The sequence below is a fragment of the Prionailurus bengalensis genome, chromosome B1 (assembly GCF_016509475.1).
Source record: "Prionailurus bengalensis isolate Pbe53 chromosome B1, Fcat_Pben_1.1_paternal_pri, whole genome shotgun sequence".
In the NCBI taxonomy this organism is placed as follows: domain Eukaryota; kingdom Metazoa; phylum Chordata; class Mammalia; order Carnivora; family Felidae; genus Prionailurus; species Prionailurus bengalensis.
The window spans coordinates 151,067,027-151,092,896 of NC_057344.1; the positions used below are offsets into that span (position 1 = coordinate 151,067,027).

General features: G+C 36.3%; 1 protein-coding gene across 4 annotated transcripts in view; it reads left to right on the forward strand.

Moving 5' to 3' along the window:
- Positions 1-25,870, forward strand: part of CENPC (centromere protein C) — an 81,527-nt gene that overhangs the window by 46,482 nt on the left and 9,175 nt on the right. The window contains exons 11-16 of one of the 4 annotated variants that reach the window (XR_006296175.1): positions 1,991-2,134; positions 4,556-4,638; positions 9,893-9,952; positions 15,630-15,734; positions 23,485-23,633; positions 25,594-25,689. Coding sequence is in view for 3 of the 4 variants with exons in the window: in XM_043572573.1 (XP_043428508.1) it covers positions 1,991-2,134; positions 4,556-4,638; positions 9,893-9,952; positions 15,630-15,734; positions 23,485-23,613; positions 25,594-25,689 (617 nt within the window). In the remaining variant the exon portion in view is untranslated. The remainder of the gene's footprint in view (positions 1-1,990; positions 2,135-4,555; positions 4,639-9,892; positions 9,953-15,629; positions 15,735-23,484; positions 23,634-25,593; positions 25,690-25,870) is intronic. The other 3 variants (XM_043572573.1, XM_043572575.1, XM_043572574.1) reach the window with 3 other exon arrangements.

Below are 25,870 nucleotides of genomic sequence, written 5' to 3' on the forward strand. Positions count from 1 at the left end.
GTCTTTCCCCAGGTTAGGAAAGTTTTCCGCTATGATTTGCTCATATAACCCTTCTACCTCTATTTCTCTCTCTTCCTCTTCTGGGACCCCTATGATTCTGATGTTGTTCTTTTTTAATGAGTCACTGAATTCTCTGATTCTTAATCATAGTCTTTTGCCTTAATCCCCCTCCTTTTTTCTGCTTCATTATTCTGAATGGAATTGCTTTTTAAATTTTATTTTTGGATGTTCATTGCAAGTGTATAGAGATACCTTTGTTTTTTGTTTTTTTTTTTTTATTTTATTTATTTATTTTGAGAGAGTGAGAGAGCGTGCACCAGCAGGGGAGGGGCAGAGAAAGAAAGAATCCCAAGGAGGCCCTGCGCTCTGAGCTAGAGCATAGAGCATGGGGCTTGATCTCTCGAACTGTGAGATTGTGACCTGAGCCAAAACCAAGAGTCAGGAATACAACCGACTGAACCACCCAGGTGCCCCTACAATTGGTTTTTGTATTTGACTTGTATCTGCAACCTGTATGAAGTCATTTATTAGTTTTGATGGCTTTTTAGTGGATTTTGTGAGATATTGTGAGTACAGAAATCATGTCATTTGTTAATAGTTTGACCTGTTCCTTTCCTGTATTTTATTTATTTTATACTGCCTAAATGCTCTGGCTAATACAGGTGGCAATAGCAGATTTCCTTGTCTGGTTCCTAAATCTTAGGGGGCAAGCATCCAGTCTTTATGTTGCTAGCTGTAAGTTTTTCAGCTACCCTTTATCAAGTTGAGGCAGTTCCTTCTAGTCCTACTTTGTTGAGTATTTTTATCATAAAAACGTGTTGGATTTTGTTAAATGCTTTTTTTTTTGCATCTATTGAGATAATGCTGTAATTTTTATTATTATTGATATGATGTTTTTCGTTAATTGGTTTTCAGATGTTAGACCAAACTGCATCTGTGGTGTAAATCCCATTTGGTCATGATGTATGTATAATTACATTTATACGTCTCTAGATTTGCTCTGCCAGTATGTTGTTGAGTTGTTTGGTCTGCACTTTTCTTGTGATGTCGATCTAGTTTTGGTATCAAGATAATACTGACTTCATAAAGTGATTTAAGAAGTTCTCTTCTGTTTTTTGAAAGAGTTTGTGAAGAATTCATATTCTTTGAATGACTGGTAGAATTCAGCAGTAAAACCATTTGGGCCTTTATTTCTGGGTAGTTTTTGATTACTGATTCATTCTCTTGTTATAGGTCTTTTCAGATTATTTCTTCTTGACTTAGTTTTGGTAATCGTATATCTTTAGGAATTTATTCTATCTTGGTTATCTAATTTATTGACATATAATTGTTCATAGTATTCTCTTAATATTTTTTCTAACTCTATGATAGGACTTGTAGAGAGAGTAGAATCTTCAGAAGTAAACCATCAGATCTCAAAAGTTTGCATGCTCTTTAGTTATGTTTATGCAAATTATTTTCTCACATATGGTAAGAATAGGCTGGTAGACTGAGTGAGAAACAAAACATAGGACTTACAAGAGAAATGTGAGAGAGGAGAAATTATGCAGTCTGGGAATAGTATATCTTCTTTACATATAATTAGCTAGTAGCTGTTAAAGAATCCCTCTGAACACACTACTTACTGTTCCTCAGTAGGCTGACTAGGGCTGTCAAAGAAAACAATTTAAGTTGTTTGTGGATTTTCAAAAAAACCATGGTAGATTAAAAGTGTAATATATATCATATGCTGCCCGTAGGTAATGTCTCTGGGTGTCCTCCTGTCATTACTTCCATCTTAGGCCTGGTCTGTACCATTTCCTTTATCAGAATTTTTCTTTGCAGGTCCTAGAAACAAATTTTCTTCCTAGGCTAGTTATAAATCCTAGGACCCGAATAGGTTTATCTGATATTTGTTACAACCAATATTATATTATCTACTGATTGTATGTTTCTGGAAGGAATGTTTTATGGAGAAATGTAAACAATTTTTCACTTTACATATTCACAGAGGTACAAGAAGCCCAAAGGATCAAGATAGTATGACTGCACAAAATGTTCATCCGAAGTCTCAGGTCAAGGGATTTACATGCAAGACACTAGCAGAGTCTAACTTGGATTCTGGAGAGCCTAAGACTTCAGTTTTGGAAAGAAGGTATGCATGTTTTCTAAGGATAATTGGATTTACTTAGTATATTGGTTACTCTTTGCTGTGTAACAGATTACCCCAACTTTTGTTAGTGGTTTGCAAAACATTTATTGTTTCCTAGTTCCTGTGGCCCTGAAGTCTGGGAGAAGAGCCTTAGCTGACTAGTTCTCTCTTAGGGATTCTTATGAGATGTAGCATTCAAAATATCTGTCAGGTTTGCAGTCCTTTGAAGGCTTGATTGTAACTGAAGGATCTTACAAGGTAGTTTGCTCCCATGGTTGTTACCTATAGGCCTTCCTTGGCATGTGGCCCTCTCCATGGGGCTGTTCAATATGGCAGCTGGGTTCCAATCAAGCAAGTGATCCAAGAGAAAGTGTGACCATGATGAAAGTCATAGTGCCTTTTAATGACCTAGGCTCTGGAGTTGCACACTTTCACTTCCACTTTATTCTGTTTGTTAGAAACAAGTCATTAAATTCAGACCACATTCAAGGAAAAGGGGAAAACTCTCTCTCTTAAAAAACAAGTATTTAAGAATTTGTGGGTTTGTGTTTAAAACAAGCACACTCCATGAACAAACCAAATTAACCTACTCTTATAATATCTGAAATCATATACCCTTTTTTAAAATGAAGGAATGCTAAATTATAACAGATTCTCAAGACTTTTCAGGGATGGCTGAGATTTCTTTACTATTTGATGGGTTATGACTACTATGCCTATCCTGTGTTCATAATAGAGGCAAGGAATCTCAGACAGGGATAAGCTGAATCATTTCTGAGCAATTTTTAAATTTAAATATTTTAAATTCCACTTGTTTTTGGCTTTTTTTTTTAAATGAAAATAAGCTGTTTGTTTTTTTTTAATAGAATTTAGCAGTATTTATGAGAAAAGACACATTTGAAAATGACATAAAATTTAATCAGATCAGTATTAACAGAGGAAGTTCTGCAATTGATTTTGTTAATGAACACTGTCTTGGAACCTAATTAAGAAAAAAAATTTCCCCCTAAACAATTCCATTCTCCTAGTCACTAAATATATACTCCAAAAGTATATGTGATTTTCATTTTTATATTTTATTTATTTTTTAAATTTTTTTGTCTTTTTTTTATTAACTTGTTTTTTATTTTTTAAATTTCCATCCAAATTAGTTAGCATATAGTGCAGCAATGATTCCAGGAGTAGATTTTTTAGTGCCCCTTACCCGTTTAGCCCATCCCCCCCTTCCACAACCCCTCCTGTAACCCTCATTTTGTTCTCCATATTTATGAGTCTCTTCTGTTTTGTCCCCCTCCCTGTTTTTATTATTTTTGTTTCCCTTTCCTTATGTTCATCTGTTTTGTCTCTTAAAGTCCTCATATGAGTGAAGTCATATATTTGTCTTTCTCTGACTAATTTCGCTTAGCATGATACCCTCCAGTTCCATCCACGTAGTTGCAAATGGCAAGATTTCATTCTTTTTGATTGCCGAGTAATACTCCATTGTGTGTGTGTATATATATATATATATATATATATATATATATATATATACACACACACCACATCTTCTTTATCCATTCATCCATCAATGGACATTTGGGCTCTTTCCATACTTTGGCTATTGTTGATAGTGCTGCTATAAACATGGGGGTGCATGTGTCCCTTTGAAACAGCACACCTGTATCCCGTGGGTAAATGCCTAGTAGTTCAGTTGTTGGGTCGCAGGGTAGTTCTATTTTTAGTTTTTTGAGGAACCTCCATACTGTTTTCCAGAGTGGCTGCACCAGCTTGCATTCCATAAGCTGATTGATTTCTAATTTTACTTTTTAAAATTTGATTTTTATCAAGAGGTGTTGAGTTGACTAAAAATTTATTAACTGATCCATGAGTTTATTTTTATTTATTTATTTATTTATTTACTTTAATGTGGCTGCTAGAAAATTTTATTTATTTATTTAATATAATTTATTATCAAGTTGGCTAACATACAGTGTATACAGTGTGCTCTTGGTTTTGGGGGTAGATTCCCATGATTCCATCGCTTACATACAACATCCAGTGCTCATCCCAACCAGTGCCCTCCTCAATGCCTATCACCCATTTTCCCCTCTCCCCTGGGTCCCCCCCATCAACCCTCAGTTTGTTCTCTGTATTTAAGAGTCTCTTATGGTTTATCTCCCTTCCTCTCTGTTTGTAACTATTACATGAGTTAGTTTAAAAGGTTATAAAATTCAGTTTTTATCCTGACAGTTACAGGATTAAATTATAGATTCTTTGTTTTATGCAGCATGTAAGTATATTCTTGGCGACCTATAAATCACTGTTGGTTTTATAAGAAAGGAATGTTTGGCAGTTTTAGGAGAAAAATGTCCATTAAGGCAGATAACTAGATATATGTATTATAAAGGCACAAATTTTATGGTTTACTTTTTTATGTTAAAGTGGACCTTTCAGGCTCAAGAATTATTTATCATCTGAAAAGAGTAATTCTGATGTGGATGATAAGGAATTTCAGGAAAGTTCAGGTAAGTTATTATTTATTGTCTACTCTCTTGATATTTGTGGCTTTATGCATACAGAGTACGGTGTGCCATATTTTATTTAAATTATCACCAATGGCAAATGTGTATTGAGTACTTACTTTTTAAGAGCCTTACTATATGTTTAGAGATTTGTAAGACCTTACACCTAGGTGATAGAGGGAGGGAGAGAAAGAGAAAGAATGACACAATGACAGTCCTTTCTTTGAGGTAGAACATAATGAAATAATTGATACTTAAAATATCTGTTCTAATATTTAAAAATGTTAAGCTGAAAGGGTATAAATGAAGCAAGATCAGCCATGTATTGATTACTGAAGCTGTATAGTGGTGTATCAGTTTCATTATACCATTTTTTCTTTTTTTGAATGTGTTTGAAACTTTCCATAATAAAGTTTTTAAAATGCCTGTTAATAATTTTGTAATATTTTATGCTTCTAAAGAATGTATGCTTGAAATATAATCTGTTATACTATTTTTCCTTTCCTAATTCACTTAATTCTTTTTCTTTTTAATTTCCTTTTCAAATGCTAGAAAGGTGGAATTTTTTTAAAAAGATTGTATTTTTAAGTAATCTCTATACCCAATGTGGGACTTAAACCTACAACCTCTAGTTCAAGAGATGCTCTGCCACCTGACACAGCCAGGCACCCTCTTTCTTTTTCCTTTTAAATAGTTTTTTTTCTCCTTGTGTTTAGATTTATTTTATTATTTTTCTCCCCTAAGTTGAATGCTTTCTGTATTTATTTTTCTACTTTTTATTTTATAAAAAATAAAAAACAGTGAATTTTCCTAAGTTTAGTTTTGGCTTAATTTTATTTGTCATGTTCTTATTGTAGTGGCTTAATTTTAAATGTCATGTTCTTATTGTAGTACACCCCAAATTGCAGTGATTTTTCTTTGACCCAGGAGTTTTTTTTTTAAGAATATATTAGTCAAGAGGTTGGTCTTCAGAGCCAGGAACCTACAGTTGAATTCAGCTCAGGTTGAGCTGAATTTTGTATTACTTACTATGCTATCTTGAGTAAAAAAATTTCAGTGTTAATAACTCAGCCTTCTTATCTGTAAAATGGTGATATCATTTCCAATCCCATAGCTTTCTTGTTTAGTTTAATATCTGGTCTATATTAAATACATAATGTTGGCTGTTATTCTAAAATGTTTTGTTCTTTGTTAATAATTTCTAGTTTCATTTCATTGTTCTAGGGAACTTTGGCTTTTATTATTTATTCTTTGAATTAAGGTTTTCTTTGCATTCTGTATAGTATGCTTAGAACACATAAAATTCATGAAAGAATTTTATAGTTCTCTCATGGGTACTTGAAAAAGAAGAGAATATTACTTTTTTGTGTATACATGTATGGATTTACAAATATATATCTTTTTATTTTGTTAATAATGTAAGTATGTGTAAATTTTTGAATATATTTTGACTACAGAAATCTTAAATATTTACAGAATATTATGGGACACTTACTATGTATTCTTTTAGGGGCTAGGGATGTGGTAGAGAACCAAACTGAGAAAAACTACTGTCCACCTGGAGCTTACTTTCTGGGGTACCAGGAAAGAAGCAATAAAAAGCAAAACTTAATGATTTGTTGGATGTTGAGAGTAGAAAAATAAAACAGATTTTTGGGTGGGATATGGTGGTTACATTTTTAGGTAGATGAGCAGAAAAGGCCTCACTGAGGAAATGATCATTTGAGCAAAATATGAAAAAGATGAGAAAGCAGAGAATGCAGCTATATGAGGAAATAATGCCCCAGGTAGAGGGAAGATGTTTTGATGCGGTAATGAGTCTGGTGGTGAACACCAAGGAGATTGGGTAAATCAGAGTAAGAGAGGGAGAGTGATGGGAAATGATGTCACAGAGACAACAAGAATGAAAGATCACATAGGATGTTAAAGGCTATTTTAAGGATTTTTGGCTACTCCTAAGAGAGATGGAGGCATTGGGAGGTTTTGAGCAGAGACATGACGGACCTATAAACAGAATTACTGTGTCTGCTGTGTTAGGGAGGGACTCGTGAGTTTGAGGGGCTCATGTAAAGTTGGAAGCAGGGAGACTGGTTGGTGAGACATTCATAATCTCAATGATAGGTTGCTTAGACTAGGGTGATGGCAGTGAAAGGTGGAGAGCAGTAGTAGGATTTTGAATATTTTTGTAGATAGAATCAACAGGATTTCCTGATGGATGGGGCTATGGGAAGAGAGAGATGTCAGGGACATCTTTAAGGCTTTTGGCCTGAGCACCTGAAAGAATGGTGTTGTCACTACTTGATTTGGAGACTACTAGGGAAGGAGCAGATTTGGGGGAAAAGAACAGGATCTTAGAATTGAACATGTTACGTTAGGTGTTATTTTGATCCTTTATAGACTTGCTTGTGATTTCTGAAATCTGCTGAGGGCTGCTAGAGTTGAAGTAAAGTGTTTCCACTGTAGTTGTATGCTTTTTTTTCTTCCATCTGTTTCCTGCAGTGTTTGCTCTATACATTTCACTGCTGTTGCTGAGCATATAAGCCTTTATATGGAATGTACCTGCTTTGGTCAGATTTATCATCTTGATCCTGTTACAATGCTTTTACCTTGTAGTCTGTCTTGTCTAATAGTAATATTGTGACCCTTGCTTTCTTTTGGTTTGTTCTTACATTTTTGTTCATACGTTTACTTAACCTTTACTACAGAACTAAAATAAAGTGGTTTAAAAACAGTACATGATTGAATTTTTAACTTTCTCTGTCAGTATTTTTTCTTTTAATAAATGTTTAACACATTTGTACCTGCTGTGAGAACAGATAAACTTCTTCTTTATAAGGTTGGTAGGCATGCTCATATATGCTAAGAAGAACTCAGGAATTTATTTTTTTTACAACCAGTTGAAGAGTAAAAATAACCTTGAATCATAATCTATTTTCCTTTAAACTAGCTGGCTATTGGTCTTTGTCTTCACAATAGCTAATGTGTGAGTAGAAATTTAAAGGCAGACTTATTTCTTGTTTTCTTTGTAGGAAACCTTGTTTTCCTCAAACTCCACGGTTATTAGGTTTCTTTCTTTTTTTAAACTTTTACTTTTTTGTATTTTTAATTAATTAATTAATTAATTAATTATTTTTAAAAATTTACCTCCAAGTTAGCATATACTACAACAATGATTTCAGGAGTAGATGCCCTTAATGCCCCTTACCCATATAGGCCATCCCCCTTCCCACAATGCCTCCAGTAACCCTGTTTGTTCTCCATATTTAAGAGTCTCTTATGTTTTGTAGCCCTCCCTGTTTTTATATTATTTTTGCTTCCCTTTCCTTATGTTCATCTGTTTTGTATCGTAAAGTCCTCATGTGAGTGAAGTCATACGATATTTGTCTTTCTCTGACTAATTTCGCTTACAATAATACCATCCAGTTCCATCCATGTAGTTGCAAATGGCAAGATTTCATTCTTTTTGATTGCTGAGTAATACTCCATTGATATATATACACCACCTCTTCTTTATCCAGTCATCTGTCAGTGGACATTTGGGCTCTTTCCATACTTCGGCTATTGTTGATAGTGCTGCTATAAACATGGTGGTGCATGTGTCCCTTCGAAACAGCACACCTGTATCCCATGGATAAATACCTAGTAGTGCAATTGCTGAGTCATAGGGTAGTTCTATTTTTAGGTTTTTGAGGAACCTCCATACTGTTTTCCAGAGTGGCTGCACCAGCTTGCATTGCCACCAACAAGGCAAAAGAGATCCTCTTTCTCTGCATCCTCGCCAACATCTGTTGTTGCCTGAGTTGTTAATGTTAGCCATTCTGACTGGTGTGAGGTGGTATCTCATCATGGTTTTGATTTGTATTTCCCTGACGATGAGTGATGTTGAGCGTTTTTTCATGTGTCAGTTGGCCATCTGGATGTGTTCCTTGGAGAAGTGTCTATTCATGTCTTTTCAGGCACTGCTACTTTGATTTCCATAGCTCTCTATAGATATGCCTGTTCTGGACAGGGAAATTAGATTTTATGCTCACTAAAGTTTCTTCTAAGCCAGCAATTTTATGAAATATCTAATTCAGTCATTTTTAACCATCTTTTGCTATCATGGACTTATTTGAAAATATAATGAAAGCTTAGACTTACTTTTCAGGAAATATATATGACATGTGAAATTGTATCAAAAATTTTAGAGCATTAATGGGCATTAAGTGTTCCAGTTACATGTTGCTGCATAATAAACACCTAAAACTTAGTGGCTTAAAATCGTAATTGATTGATCTCTCATGGTTCTGTGGGTTTATTTGGCTTAGTTAGGCAGTTCTCTCTTGGGCCATGTCATGCATTCATAGTTAAATGCAAACTGCTGTGGCTGGAGTCATTCATTTGAAAGCTAAATTGAGTTGGAAGTCCAGGGTGAGTTTTTCACTTATATATATAGCACTTAGCTGGGGTGGCTGGAACAGGGTGGGTGGGGGCTGACCAAGTATTTCTTTTTTCCTCCACATGGCCTTTCCATGTGGTTAGCTTGGGTCTCCTCACAGCATGGCAGTCTTGGAGTGGTCAGATGTCATATATGGTGTCCGCCTTTTTCCATAATGAAGTTCCAAGAGACCCAGGTGAAACCTGCTATCTTCTTAGGACTTAGCCTTTGAAGTCCCAGAATGGCATTTCTTACGTGTTCTGTTAGTCAAGCAAGTCACAGGTTAGCAGAGATTCAAAGAAAAGGGCATTGGACTCTGCCTCTTGATAAAGAGCAGCATTTATGTATAGGAAGACAAAGAATTGATGGCAGCTATATTTGGATGCTATTTATGACACTGAAGTTGAAAATTCTGACCTAATTAGAGCACTGATAATTTAGTATACTTGCACTATTTTAGAAATTCGGAGATCATGCGTTACATTATTAGCATATTAATTGTTCATTATTACACCCTGCATTTTTATCTACCAAGTAGCTTATTTCACCTGAAGTCCAGAAGCCATAGAAGCCTGCTTTTCTGTTATCTTTAACTATTAGGCTCCTTAGACATATACATTATAGCAAAATCTAGAGAAATGTTTCATTAGTCTTTATTCCTTGGTAGTAGAAAGTAAAAGAAGTAATAAAATGTATTGTCAGGTTAAAATTTCTTTAATATTGATTTAATCGATTGATTTAATTAATATTTATTTAATATTGAAATTGACCAACTAATACACTTTAATTCAACATGGAATTAACAGTCTTATTCATGATATTATCATTTGCATTTTGCAGGTGACTCAGGAGTAAAAATATCTAGAGTACTATCAGTGAATAAAATACATCACAAGTTAGGTAAGATTATTTCTTTTAATATCTTCATATTATAAAATCTCTGTTACTAAGTAGGACTTAATTTTTCTGAAGCAGGGGGAAGTATTTGGATTAATTGACAGATAAATTAAAGCCAAGTGTTTAGTTTTCATGAATTTTACAATAACTCATCTCCGGCCAGTGATTTTCTTTATTGTTCACTTAATAAATCCTTTATCCCTCTCACTCTTTTTTTACATAGTAATAGTAGGAAGCATGATTTCACCTAGGCTAAAAGCTAGGGCAGAGAATCTGTAAAATAGAACTGCTAGGTAGATGACATCCCTGACAACTCCTGTTTTTATCCAGTTGACTTGTAAACAAAGCCGTAACTGGAATAAATAAGTAGACAAAGATGGGAGCTGAGGAACCCATGGAGAGTTCATGGAGGATTAAAACTCTGTGCTTTCCAAAGAGATATTTGCCAGTCAAGATTCATGGGACCTCTCACCTTTGTAGGATTGGAGTGCCCTTGTATGTTTATCTCTGTGCTTGAGGTTGGGAGTGCCCCTGCACTTGTACCTGAAGAGAACCACTCACTGGAAGAGAAACTTCCTTGGATTGCTTCAACCACAAACTCACATCTTGTCAGTATTTTGGGCCCAATGAAGAGAGACTCTTAGTGTTTAATGCTTGTCTTGAAGTGGATTGCTAACTAGTCAAGAGTAGGCAAAGAGAAATAAAAATGTTCCTCAGCAGGGGCTTTATCAACCAAAGAGAGGAAAATCAAGCATTATGCCTAAAAACAGTAGTCAGCTACTGGTGAGCTAGAATTTTTGCAGTAGATAACAATTTTAACAATAAAAGAAAGATTCATTTACAGCATAGAAAACTTTCTGGTATTGAAAAACCCTATTTTTTCAATTTAAAAAGTTGGTAGATGAAGTGAAAATAAAGATGGTCACTGTTACTGAGAGCTGAATTAGTAGCTGGTGTTGACATGGAAGAAATTCCTCAGAGACGAAATATAGAAAGATGGAAATCATGAGGGGAAAAAAGGTATGCAATGGAAATAACATGGAGACAGTTGAGAAAACTTGCAAAGAATAGGATTTACAGAAAAGAGAAACAGATGGAGGAGAGAGAATTACTAGTAATATGTTAAAGAAAACCCCTGGATTAAAGATTGGCTCCTATCTGTAATTTGAATGAGTTTGCCAACTTTTAGTCAAAATCCTTCAAAAAGATATACTTCTAGTCATCAGTGAATAAAAGTCCTAAATTTCAAGAATATAGGGAAGGTTTTAGAATGAAAAGGTTACAGATAAAGGAGAAAAAATGACTAGCACTGCTTATCTGTGTAACATTGGAAGAATAAAATAACATCTGTAGCCTAGAGATGTATTATAATCCAATAATCTTATATCTGGCCAACATATTTTTCTTACTGATAAGTGAATTTACTTTGCAGATAATGCAAAGATTGAGTTTACTCTAAATCCTCCAGGCAGAATACTCATATGAGGTATTCTAAACAAGTAGATAAATCAGAATGGAGTCCAAGAGAGGAAACAGTGATGAGGAATAGTTCTTGTAATATATGTGGTTAAATTTAAATAATGTGTATTCGTTTTCTGTTGGTATGTACTAAATTACCATAAATTTAGTGGCTTAGACAACACACATTTATTTATTATCCATATTTTCTGTGGGTCAGAAGCCCAGGCACAGATTAGCTGGGTCCTCTGTTCAAGGGTCTCATAGGCTGCAATCCGAAGTATCATCCTGGGCTGTGGTGTCATCTGAGGTCCTCTTCAAAGCTAATGTGGTTGTTAGAATTCAGTTCCCTGAAATTGTGGGACGGAGGTTCCTGTTTTCTTGCTAGCTGTCAGCCATGGGCCATTACTTTTCAGCTTCTAAAGGGTACTTGCAGTTCCTTGCCACATGACCCTTTCCAGACGCCCCTTCACAGTGTGGCACCTTGGTTCTTCAGAGCCAGCAAGGAAGAATTTCTCTCTGCTTCTGCTAAATGGTGTCTTAAATGTATAATATCCTATATATTGTCATGTGTGTGTGTGTGTGTGTGTGTGTGTATGTATATATATATATATATGTATATATATATATATATATATAAAATCATGATGTAATCACAGGATTATATATTGTTACTATTACTATCGCCATACTCTCCAAATGAGAAGAAAGTCACAGTTCACACATACATCTTAGGGGAGAGGATTATTATACAAGGATGTGAATCATTGCTGATTACCTTGGGGTGTGACTAGTAACTAATGCTAATGTGAATGGGGATTTATAAGTGCTAAATAATGATTTTTGTAATAGTACCTTGAAATCCAGACTATATTAATACAACTTAGTATGGTAGGGAAGAGAGTAGTGGCAGAAGAGTGGTATAAAAAGTAGTCTAGGGGCGCCTGGGTGGCTCAGTCAGTTGAGCGTCCGGCTTCAGCTTAGATCATGATCTCGTGGTTTGTGAGTTCGAGCTCCGCATTGGGCTCTGTGCTGATGGCTTGGAGCCTGCTTCGGATTCTGTGTCTCCACCTCTCTGGCCCTCCCCCACTCATGCTCTGTCTCAAAAATAAATAAACATAAAAAAAAATTAAAAAAATAAAAGTAGTCTAAAAGTTTTATTTTACTGAATGAGAAAAAGGAGAGGAGAGTGTATCTTGGTAAGGGTTATATAATGTTTTAAGTATAATCACGGAGAAATGAGAGTTTGACTTTTGAGTGTCAGGAATGGGAAGGTGACCAATATTAGAGCGAAAAATCACAGTAGAACTTTGAAATGACCAAGGGAAGAGAGGAAAAAGAAATGGGCATTTGTTGGAACCAATAAAAATGAGAAAGAAGAAGCACTGATATAACTAGTAAGTGTAAAGTAAGATGGAAGGAATAAAAGGAAACAAGTTAGTTGTTATACTAAATAAGTGTAAGTGGATTGAATTCCTCTCATGTAGGGACTCTCAGATTTGGTTGAATAGTACAAATTGACTTATGTGTTTATAAGAAACACTTAAAACAGGTTTTAAAATAAAAGATTGTCAAAAAATTAAGTGGGCTAGTGTAATATAAAGAAAATAGTGTAATTTTAGTATTAGGCAAAGTGGAATTTAAGGTTAAAATACAAGTGCTGAACAGAATAAAGAAGGGCATTAGTGATAAAATAAAGAATTAATGAAATAGAAAGAAAAATCACAAACTCTTATGTACCAAACAACCTACCAACTAAAATGTATAAAGAAAAAAAGAAAAAGCAAGATTTTTATTTAAACAGTACAGTTAGACTGGGAAATTTTAATAAACTACTTTCAGAATTGGAAATTTCTAACAAACAGTAAGTAAGAGCATAGGAATTTAATTATATAGCCAATAAAGTGAGTTTAGTATATAGAACTTTGCATTGTTCAGATAAAATGAGTGGATTTATGTATACAAACATGCACACATAACTACCTCGATTTACAAATTTCCTACTGTGGAGCATTTAGATGGTGTTCAAACTGGTTTTTGTTTTCTAACTATGAATAGTACTACCATGAACATTCTTGACTATATAGCTTTGCCCATTAAAAAAAAAAGTAATAGAAGGTTGCCTGGTTGGCTGAGTTGGAAGAGCATGTGACTCTTGATCTCGAGGTCATGAGTTTGAGCCCCGTGTTGGGTGTAATGAATGAATGAAAAAAACAGTAATAGTTACTGTTTAATGAATTGCTATATATCAGGCATTTTACAGCATTATATTAATTTATATCTCACAAAACTCCATGAGGTGGTTTCTATTATTTATCCTTATTAGACAGATGGAAAAAACCACAGAGGTTGAATGACTTTAGCTTCTGTGATATTTCACAACTGGTTCATGGTATAGTTAGTATGTAAGTTTGACTCCAAAACTTAGCTCTTGAGAATTCGGAAGAAATACTTCTAACAGAAAGCCAGATAGATGGTTATGATAAACTGTAACAACCAAAGTATTTTAAAAGTTGTAATGATTATTTATAAGAGTTTCAGTTTATTGATACTGCTTTTTTTTTCTACTGCTTTTAAAAAATATTTATTTAGTTTTGGTTAATGTATAGTGATACATATATATATATATATATATATATATATATATATATATATTTAAGTTTATTTATTTTTGAGAGAGTGCACAAGCAGGAGAGGGACAGAGAGAGAGAGAGAGAGAGGGAGACACAGAATCAGAAGCAGGCTCCAGGCTCTGAGCTGTCAGCACAGAACCTGATGCGGGGCCTGAACCCACGAATCACGAGATCTTGACTTGAGCTGAAGTCGGACATTTAACCAACTGAGCCACCCAGGTGCCCCAGGTGGATTGTTCCTTTTTATTTCCTTTAGATTTTTTTTTTTTTTTTTTTGGTGTGGTTTATCTTGCTCTTTCGTTTGCAACATATTTTTCTGTCTCCTTATTTTGTCTAATGTTCTATTTGTTTCTCTGAATTAGAACAGCTTCTTCTCTTGGTCTTGAAGAAGTGGACTTGTGTAGGAATATCACCTGTATAGACTGTGTGTGCTTGGCAGCTTTGCCTGGCCAGCTGGAGCCAGAGTGAGCATGGGCTGGGGGTTCTGGGGCATTTCATGTCGAGGCTGCCCCGGTGGGATGGCTGGACCTGGACTGTGCCTGGGCTGGGGTCACCTTGGCATGATGGCTGGAGCTGGAGCAAGGGTAGGATGGAGGGGGTCCCTGGGTGCTTCATGCCAGCACTGTCTTGGTTGGATGGCTGGAGCTAGGGTGCAGGGATGGCGTGCTACCCTGTGAGGATAGCTGGAGCTAGGGTCCTGGGGCTGTCTAGCAACCCTAGCAGACTAGCTAGAGCACCCAAATTCTGATCCCATCTGTGTTATCAAGGTGGAAGAACATAAGCAATAGTGCTTGCCAGCACCTCTGATCTGGAGAGAGTTCTGGCAGCTCCACCACTTTTTGGCAGATGCTGTAGGGTTAGTAAATGAATTTCCTTCAGTTTGGGTCCAGTACCCTTTAAACCACTGTTTTGTTTGTTTTTACATTGTTTTGTATCGTTTTGTTTTCTTTTGTTTTTGTGCCTCAGAGCAGGTGAATCTGCATTTCTCAGTGACATCCATTCCTTTTGCAGGTCACAGTATCAGGGTAGGGTTTCTGATGTTACTGTGTGTTGTCTCTCCTTTCTGTGTCCCTCTGTCCTTTGTTGAGCAGAACCTGTTCAGTCAGCTCTCAGTTCTTCAGGAGGAATCGCTCTATATCTAGGTGTGGGTTCAGTGTGTCCATGAGAATGGGAATTGAGGGTCTTCCCTATGCCACCATTTTGGGCCACCTCTGGCTTTGGCTCTTATTGTGAATATTTTTGCAAACTCCTTTTCTATAAATTAAATTCTGAATCAAAGATTATTATAATAGTTATTGCTAACTTATCCTTAATCTGTTTACATTTCCACCTACAGTGTATTTATTTCTGTGCCTCTTTAACATCATTCACTCTGAGTGTTAAGTTTTTTAATCTTTGCCAATTTTTTAGTTTATTGTTACATTGGCATTTCTTTAATTACTAACACAAATATATTGTAAAATTTTGTTTTTCTATTGGTTTGTCTAGAAACAATAGTGTTCTATAGGGTAATATCAATTTTTCCACTACAAAGTACCATACAACTAAACATTTATATGTATACATTTTTGTTTAATATTTTTTTACAGTATTGCCTTCCAACACACCAGATGTTCGCAGGACCAAGAGAACACGATTGAAACCTTTGGAATATTGGCGAGGAGAGCGAATAGATTATCATGGAAGGCCATCAGGTAAATTCCAATTTACACTTTAATATCTGACAATAAAAAATAATGAGGATAGCCACAGTTTGTTTATATATATTACGTTTCAAGCACTATCTTAATATTTACTCAGATTACCTCATTTTATCATCATCCTTCAAAAATGAGTCAAGAATAGATTCAAGTACAAATTTGTCTGATTACTATAGAGATGCTTTTCTTTTTCTCTATTTGGTAGCAGTTTGAGGTGAGTGGCTTTATAGAGTTTTATTATTCCATACTATTAAACAAGGTTTTTAAATGCATAAAATGAGTCACTAGATCAGAATATGAGAAAATTATGACTGGCAGATATTAAGTATTTCCCTTTACTGTTCTCATCCCACTTTCTCATCATATTTCTCTACATAATGTAGAGAGTGGGCAAGTAAGTACAATGAGTGTTCTCTAAAAGTTATTTCCTTTCTGTGATGGGTAAATGTAAGTCAGTGAGCTAAGCTTGCATGTGGATTATTATAAATATTTCATTGCTGGCCTTTGTGTTCTTTGTTTTTTATTTATTTGTTTATTTTAAATATAGTTTATTGTTAAATTGGCTAACATATAGTATGTACAGTGTGCTCTTGCTTTTTGGGGTAGATTTCTTTTTTGTGGTTCATCACTTACATACAACATCCAGTGCTAATCCCAACAAGTGCCCTCCTCGATGTCCATCATCCATTTTACCCTCTCCCCCACTCTCCCATCAACCCTCAGATTGTTCTCTGTATTTAAGAGTCTCTTAAAGTTTGTCTCCTTAGTCTCTGTTTGTAACTATGTTTTTTCCCCTTCCCTTCCCCCATGGTCTCCTGTTAAGTTTCTCAAGGTCCACATATGTGTAGAAAACATATAATATCTTTCTCTGACTGATTTACTTCACTTAGCATAACACCTTCCAGTTCCATCCATGTTGCTGCAAATGGCATAATTTCATTCTTTCTCATTGCTAAGTAGTATTCCATTGTATATATAAACCACATCTTCTTTATCCATTCATCAGTTGATGGACATTTAGGCTGTTTCCATAATTTGCCTTTGTTGAAAGTGTTGCTATAAACAATGGGTTACAAGTGCCCCTATGCATCAGCACTCCTGTCCTTTGGGTAAATTCCTAGTAGTGCTATTGCTGGGTCGTAGAGTAATTCTGTTTTTAATTTTTTGAGGAACCTCCACACTGTTTTCCAGAGGGACTGTACCAGTTTGCATTCCCACCAACAGTGCAAGAGGGTTCCCATTTCTCCATATCCCGCCAGCATCTGTTGTTTCCTGAGTTGTTCATTTTAGCCACTCTGACCGGTGTGAGGTGGTATCTCTATGGTTTTAATTTGTATTTCCCTGATGATGAATGACGTTGAGCATCTTTTCATGTGTCTGTTAGCCATCTGGATATCTTCTTCGGAAAAGTGTGTATTCATGTATTCTGCCTATTTCTTCACTGGATTATTTGCTTTTCAGGTGTTGAGTTTGTAAGTTCTTTATAGATTTTGGATACTGACTCTTTCTCCAATATGTCATTTGCAAATATCTTTTCCCATTTCATCAGTTGCCTTTTAGTTTTGTTGATTATTTCCTTTGCAGTGCAGAAACTTTTTATCTTGATGTGGTCCCAGTAGTTCATTTTGCTTTTAATTCCCTTACCTTTGGAGATGTGTTGAGCAAGAAACTGCTGTGGCTGAGGTCAAAAGAGGTTGTTGCTTGCTTTCTCCTCTAGGGTTTTGGTGGTTTCCTGTCTCACATTTAGGTCTTTCATCCATTTTGAGTTTATTTTTGTGTATGGTGTAAGAAAGTGGTCTAGTTTCATTCTTCTGCATGTTGCTGTCCAGTTCTCCCAACACCATTTGCTAAAGAGATGTCTTTTTTCCATTGGATACTCTTTTCCTGCTTTGTCAAAGATTAGTTGGCCATACATTTGTGGGTCTAATTCTGGGTTTTTATTCTATTCCATTGGTCTGTGTGTGTGTTTTTGTGTCAATACCATGCTGTCTTGATGATTACAGCTTTGTAGTAGAGACTAAAGTCTGGAATTGTGATGCTTTGGTTTTCTTTTTCAATATTATTTTGGCTCTTCGGGATCTTTTGTAGTTCCAGACAAATTTTAGGATTGTTTGTTCTAGCTTTGAGAAGAATGCCGGTACAATTTTGATTGGGATCGCATTGAATGTGTAGATAGCTTTGGGTAGATAGACTTTAAAAAAAAAAAATTTTTTTTTTAACGTTTTATTTATTTTTGAGACAGAGAGAGACAGAGCATGAGCAGGGGAGGGTCAGAGAGAGAGGGAGACACAGAATCTGAAACAGGCTCCAGGCTCTGAGCTGTCAGCCCAGAGCCTGATGCAGGGTTCGAACTCACGGACCGCGAGATCATGACCTGAGCCAAAGTTGGACGCCCAACCGACTGAGCCACCCAGGCGCCCCTAGGATAGACATTTTAACAATATTTGTTCTTCTAATCAATCCATGAGCATGGAATGTTTTTCCATTTCTTTGTGTTCTCTTCAATTCCCTTTATAAATTTTCTATAGTTTTCAACATACAGATCTTTTACATCTTTGGATAGGTTTATTCCTAGGTATTTTATGGTTCTTGGTACAATTATAAATGGGATCATTTCTTGATTTCTCTTTCTGATATTTTATTATTGGTGTATAGAAATGCAACTGATTTCTGTACATTGATGTTATATCCTGCGACTTTGCTGAATTTATGTATCAGTTCTAGTAGCCTTTTGGTGAAGTCTTGTGGGTTTTCCATGCAGAGTATCATGTCTGGGAAAAGTGAAAGTTTGACTTCTTTGCCAGTTTTGATGCCTTTTATTTCATTTTGTTGTCTGATTGCTGATGCTAAGACTTCCAACACAATGTTAAACAAGAGTGGTGGGAGTGGACATCCCTGTCATGTTCTTGATTTCAGGGGGAAAGCTCTCAGTTTTTTTCCATCGAGGATGATGTTAGCTGTGGTGGGCTTTTCATATATGACTTTTACGATGCTTAGGTATGTTCCTTCTATCCCAACGTTCTTGAGGGTTTTTATTAAAAAAGATGCTGAATTTTGTCAGATGCTTTTTCTGCGTCGATTGACAGGATCATATGGCTCTTATCCTTTATTTTATTAATGTGATGTATCACATTGATTGATTTGCGAATATTGAACCAGCCCTGCAGTCCAGGAATGAATCCCACTTGATCATGGTGAATGATTCTTTTTATGTGCTGTTGAATTTGATTAACTAATATCTTGTTGAGAATTTTTGCATTCATGTTCATCAGGGATATTGGCCTGTAACTCCTTTTTTGTGGGGTCTCTGTCTGGTTTGGGAATCAAGGTAATGCTGGCTTCATAGAATGAGTTCAGAAGCTTTCCTTCCTTTTCTATTTTTTGGAACAGCTTGAGAAGGATAGGTATTAACTGTGCTCTAAAAGTCTCATAGATCCCCAGGGAAGTCTTCTGGTCCTGGACTCTTATTTGTTGGGAGATTTTTGATAACTGATTCAATTTCTTTGCTGATTATGGGTCTGTTCAAGTTTTCTATTTCTTTCTGTTCGAGTTTTAGAAGTGTGTGGGTGCTTAGGAATTTGTCCATTTCTTCCAGGTTGTCCAGTTTGTTGGCATATAATTTTTCTTAGTATTTCCTGATAATTGCTTGTATTTCTGTGAGATTGGTTGTGGTAAGTCAATTTTCATTTGTGATTTTATCTATATGGATCCTCTCTCTTTTCTTTTTGAGAAGTCTGGCTAGGGATTTATCAATTTTGTTTATTTTTTCAAAAAACTAACTCTTGGTTTCATTGATCTGCTCTACAGTTTTTTTTTTTAGATTCTATATGGTTTATTTCTGCTCTGATCTTTATTATTTCTCTTCTTCTGCTGGGTTTGAGGTGTCTTTGCTACTCTGCTTCTATTTCCTTTTGGTGTGTTGTTAGATTTTGTATTTGCGATTTTTCTTGATTCCTGAGATTGGCCTGGATTGCAATGTGTTTTCCTCTCAGGACTGCCTTCACTGCATCCCAAAGCATTTGGATTGTTGTATTTTCATTTTTGTTTGTTTCCATATATTTTTTAATTTCTTCTCTAATTGCCTGGTTGACCCATTCATTCTTTAGTAGGGTGGTCTTTAACCTCCATGCTTTTGGAGGTTTTCCAGACTTTTTCCTGTGGTTGATTTCAAGTTTCATAGCATTGTGGTCTGAAAGTGTGCATGGTGTGATTTCAATTCTTTTATACTTATGAAGGGCTGTTTTGTGACCCAGTATGTGATCTATCTTGGAGAATGTTCCATGTACACTCGAGAAGAAAGTATATTCTGTTGCTTTGGGATGCAGAGTTCTAAATATATCTGTCAAGTCCATCTGATCCAATGTATCATTCAGGGCCCTTGTTTCTTTATTGACCGTGTGTCTAGATGATGTATCCAATGTTGTAAGTGGAGTATTAAAGTCCCCTGCAATTACCACATTCTTATCAATAAGGTTGCTTATGTTTGTGAGTAATTGTTTTATATATTTGGGGGCTCCCATATTCAGCGCATAGATATTTATAATTGTTAGCTCTTCCTGCTGGATGGACCCTGTGATTATTATATAATGCCCTTCTTCATCTCTTGTTACAGCCTTTAATTTAAAGTCTAGTTTGTCTGATATAAGTATGGCTACTCCAGCTTTCTTTTGACTTCCAGTAGCATGGTAGATAGTTCTCCATCCCCTCACTTTCAATCTGAAGGTGTCCTCAGGTCTAAAATGAGTCTCTTGTAGACAGCAAATAGATGAGTCTTATGTTTTTATCCATTCTGATACCCTGTGTCTTTTGGTTGGAGCAATGAATCCATTTACATTCAGTGTTGTTATTGAAAGATATGGGTTTAGAGTCATTGTGATGTCTGTAGGTTTCATGCTTGTAGTGATGTCTCTGGGACTTTGTGGTCTTTGTAACATTTCACTCACAGAATCCCCCTTAGGATCTCTTGTAGGCCTGGTTTAGTGGTGATGAATTCCTTTAGTTATTGTTTGTTTGGGAAGACCTTTATCTCTCCTTCTGTTATTCTGACAGACTTGCTGGATAAAGGATTCTCGGCTGCAATATTTTTTCTGTTCGTCACATTGAAGATTTCCTGCCATTCCTTTCTGGCCTGCCAAGTTTCAGTAGATAGGTCTGCCACTAGTCTTATGGGTCTCCCTTTGTAAGTTACATCCTGTTTATCCCTAGCTGCTTTCAGAATTTTCTCTTTATCCCTGTATTTTGCCAGTTTCACTATGGTATGTCATGCAGAAGATTGATTCAAGTCACGTCTGAAGGGAGTTCTCTGTGCCTCTTGGATTTCAATGCCTTTTTCCTTCCCCTGATCAGGGAAGTTCTCAGCTATGATTTGTTCAAGTACACCTTCAGCCCCTTTCTCTCTCTCTTCCTTTCTGGAATTCCTATTATACAGATATTGTTCCATTTGATTGCATCACTTAGTTCTCTAATTCTCCCCTCTTACTCCTGGATTTTTTTATCTCTCTTTTTCTCAGCTTCCTCTTTTTCCATAATTTTATCTTCTAATTCACCTATTCTCTCCTCTGCCTCTTTAATCCGAGCTGTGGTCGCCTCCATTTTATTTTGCACCTCATTGATAGCATTTTTTAGTTCCTCATGATTGTTTCTTAGTCCCTTGATCTCTGTAGCAATAGATTCTCTGCTGTCCTCTATACTTTTTTCAAGCCCAGCAATTAATTTTATGATTATTATTCTAAATTCTTGTTCCGTTGTATTGCTTAAATGGTTTCTGATCATTTTGTTAGCTGTTGCTACTTCCTGGAGTTTCTTTTGAGGAAAATTCTTCTGTTTTCGTCATTTTGGGTAGTCCCTTGAGTGGCTCTAAACTGCAGAGCACTTCCCCTGTACTGTCCAGGTAACTTGTGTTGGTGCGCGGGGCCGCAGTCAGACCTGATGTCTGCCCCAGCGCACTGCTGGGGCCACAATCAGACTGGTGTGTACCTTATTTTCTCCTCTCCCAGGGGTAGGACTCACTGTGGAGTGGTGTGGCCCGTCTGGGCTACTTGCACGTGCCAGGCTTGTGGTGCTGCTTCGATGGGATCTGGTCTATTAGCCGGGGTGGATCCACAAGATGCACAGTGGTGGGAGGGGCAGGCTTAGCTCCCTTTGCCATCGGTGGTCCCCTGCGGGAGGGGCCCTGTAGCACCAGGAGGGAGGCAGACCCGTGGGAAGGATGGATCCACAGAAGCATAAACACCCACAAAACATTGGGTGTTTGCGCGGTGCAAGCAAGTTCGGTGAGGGGAACTGGTTCCCTTTGGGATTTTGGCTGGGGAATGGGAGAGGGAGATGGTGCTTGCCAGCACCTTTGTTCCCTGCCGAACTGAGCTCTGTCTTCCAGGGCTCAACACCTCTCCCTCCCGGTGTCCTGTTACCCTCCTGCTCTCCGAGCAGAGCTGTTGGCTTATAACATTCCAGAGGTTAAGTCCTGCTGGCTGTCAGAACTCACACAGTCCGGCCCCTCCACTTTTGCAAGCCAGACTTCGGGGGCTCTGCCTTGGCAGGCAGGCTGCCCCTCCACCGCCCCAGCTCCTTCCCACCAGTCCGTGTAGCGCGCATCGCCTCTCTGCTCTTCCATGGGCCACTTGTCTACTCTTGGCCCTGGAGAGTCTGTTCTGCTAGTCTTCTGGCAGTTTTCTGGGTTATTTAGGCAGATGTGGGTGGAATCTAAGCGCTCAGGATGTGGTGAGCCCAGTGTCCTCCTACGCCACCATCTTCTAGAGTCAACTCCAGCTTCATCTTTTTCTATAATTTTATCTTCTATTTTACTTATTCTCCCCTCTGCCTTTTCAATCCTCACTGTCACCGCCTCTATATTTTTTGCACCTCATTTACAGCATTTTTTAATTCATGACTATTTTTTAGTTACTTGATCTATGCAGCAGTAGATTCTCTGCTGTCTTCTATGCTTTTTTCAAGACCAGCGATTAATCTTATGACTTACTCTAAATTCTTGTTCAGTTATATTGTTTATATCTGTTTTGATCAATTCCTTAGCTATTGCTACTTCCTGGAATTTCTTTTGAGGAAAATTCTTCCGTTTTGTCATTTTGGCTAGTTTTCTGTACCTTATGTGTTTTAAAAGCTTGTTATGTGTCCTGCACCTGTGAGCACTACTATATTAAAGAGGGGTCATACACTGTCCAGGGCCTGGCCCTTCAGGAGGTGTTTTTTGGAGTGTTACTTGCTCTCTGTTGTTGTGACTCTGATTGCTTTATCTCCCTACTTATAGTGTTGTTTTGGACCCTGTACCAGGTGTGCTTTGTTTGTTTGTTAAAGTAGCTCTATGGCCCACCAGGTTGTCCGGGCCCCTGGAGAAATCTCTGTCACTCTGCAGCCTGGACTCTTGGAGTTCAAAGTCCTTTGGCCTCAACACTGCTGTGTTTGAGGGATGAGGGAACTTTGGGTCCCCCTACTTCTCTGCCATGTTGAACCTCTCCTCTTTGTTTTTTAACCTTCCATTGATGAATGTTGATTTCAAGCAACAGAGATCATTCTCCCATCTTCCATCAACTCATCTGTATTTAGGGTAGTAGAAACATAAGTGGGGTTGGTTGGTATTTGTGTTTTTGAGTTACTAGCTGTAAAATGGAATAGTAGTATATCCTCTGGTAGTCTGAAAGGAAATAACGCTATATTTAAATTTTTTTAAATATTTTTACTTTCCCAGGTATGATACTTTATTACCTTTTTTGTTGTTAACTTCCAGGAGGATTTGTGATTGGTGGAATACTGTCCCCAGACACAGTATCATCTAAAAGGAAGGCGAAAGGAAACATTGGAAAAGTCAACAAATTAGTTAATAGGAAAAGGATCTGTCTTGATAATGATGAAAGAAGTATGAACTTATTCCTGAAAGTAACTTTTGGATTTTATTTTAAATAATAGTATGCTGGTGGGGCAACTGGGTGGCTCAGTTAGTTCAGTCTCTGACTCTTGATTTTGCTCAGGTCATGATCTCAAGGCTGACAATGCAGAATCTGCTTGGGATTCTTTCTCTTGCTCTCTCTGCCACTTGCCTGCTTGTGCTGTCTCTCAAAATAAATAAATAAACATTAAAAATAAGTAGTGCTCTGAGAGGTAGCTCTTTATAAATTTTGAAATTTATTTCTAAAACCTTTAGATATAATACTTTAGGGTGAATTCACTTTTTTTCTTCTGTCTTTTCTATTAAGTTTTTTATTTAATTCCAGTATAGTTAACATATAGTATTATATTAGTTTCACGTGTACAATATAGTGATTCAGCAATTCTATACATCATTATTCAGTACTCATTATAAGTGTACTCTTAATCCCCTTCACATATTTCACCCAGCCCCTCTCCCACCTCCCCTCTGATATGCTTCATTTTAAATGAGTACCCTCAGTTAAAGTTTTTTTTTTTTAACGACATTTTTTACTTGAAGCATACTTCAGAATACATGGTTCTAAAAGATGTATTTAAAATAGAATACACATTTTCTTCAAGTACACACAGAAGAATCCCCTATTAAAATCACATAAAAAGAAATATGAATATTGCAAATTTAAGAAGACAAATCATATCAAGTATATTTTCCAACCATAGTGGTATAAAACTGAAGATTAACAATAAAATAAAGCTAGAGAATCTACAGTGTAAATATTAAATATTTAATATATAAATATTAACACACTACTCCACAAGATTGGGCCAGATAAGAAATCAACGCAAAACTTGTCGTTACTTTCAGTGTTATTGTTTAATCTGGTCTCTATTTTATTTAGTTCTGATATTTATTTATTTATTTATTTTTAATTTTTGTTTTTTTCCTTCCTTTACTAAATTTCAGCTAAGTCTTTTCTTTTACTGATTCTTGTGGTGTAATGTGAAGTTGTTTATTTGAAATTTTCTTAATATAAGCATTTATAACCATAAATTTCATTCTTAACATCTGCTTTTGCTGCATTCTATGAGTTTTGGAATATTGTATTTTATTTTATTTTATTTTTATTTTATTTAATTTATTTATTTTATTTCATTTCATTTCATTTCATTTCATTTCATTTCATTTCATTTATTTCATTTCATTTCTTTCCTCCCCTCCCCTCTCCTCCCCTCTCCTCCCCTTCCCTCCCCTCCCCTTTCCTTTCTCTACACTCAATGTGGGGCTTGAACCCACAACCCTGAGATCAAGAGTCACACAATGCCCCATGTTTTTCTTTTATTTTGAATTTACTTTTTACCGTCCACTTTTGTCAAGATTTTGGAAATACGCTGATTTTGTTCTTTAAAAAAATCATTAATGGCATAATGTAAAGCATTTCCTCATGAGTAAATTGCTTTTCACTGAAACTGCCCTTTCCTGTGCTCAAACTATGATTAAAATAGATATTTTAGGGGTATCTGGGTGGCTCAGTCAGTAAGCATCTGACTCTTGAACTCAGGTCTTAATCTCTGGGCCATGAGTTCAACTCTGTTGTAGCCTACTTCAATACAAATAAAATGAAATAGATATTTCAATAAATTTTTTCTGAAGTGTATTACATACTTCAGCTCTCTTAAAGGATATTCAGTATGCCATATAACTTCTTGATGACCCAAGAGTATCAAGAGTTGTCACATCAAGCTTACAAAAATAAATTTAGTATGTTTGCTTCCATACTAAATCATTGTGGTTTTTGAATTTTTCTTTATCAGAGTGGTCATTTATAAATAGGAAAATTGGAAGAGAGTGTTATGCCTCTGGCAATTTTTTTTTTTGTGGTTGGTTTGTAGCTATATTTCATACTAGACTTATTTTTAATTGAGAAGAATTATTTAACTAGTTTCTATTTCAATGATATTTCTTTTGCAGAGGATAAATTCATGTTAAATCTGAATGTACCTTTGGGAGATCCGTTGCAGCCAACAAGGGTAAAGGACCCAGAAACAAGAGAGGTGATTCTCATGGGTAAGATTAGAGATGATACTGAAAATGCTTAATTTAACAGCTAGTAAGGGCAAACTGCTGGCTGGATGACTAGCCTATCTACTCTTTCTTTTTCTTCCCAGCTGTTTCAGAGCCAAAGTCCAGTAGGGTATCTAATTCCAATAAGCAGCCTGTGTGAAGACTACTCTGGAGGAGCATTGAT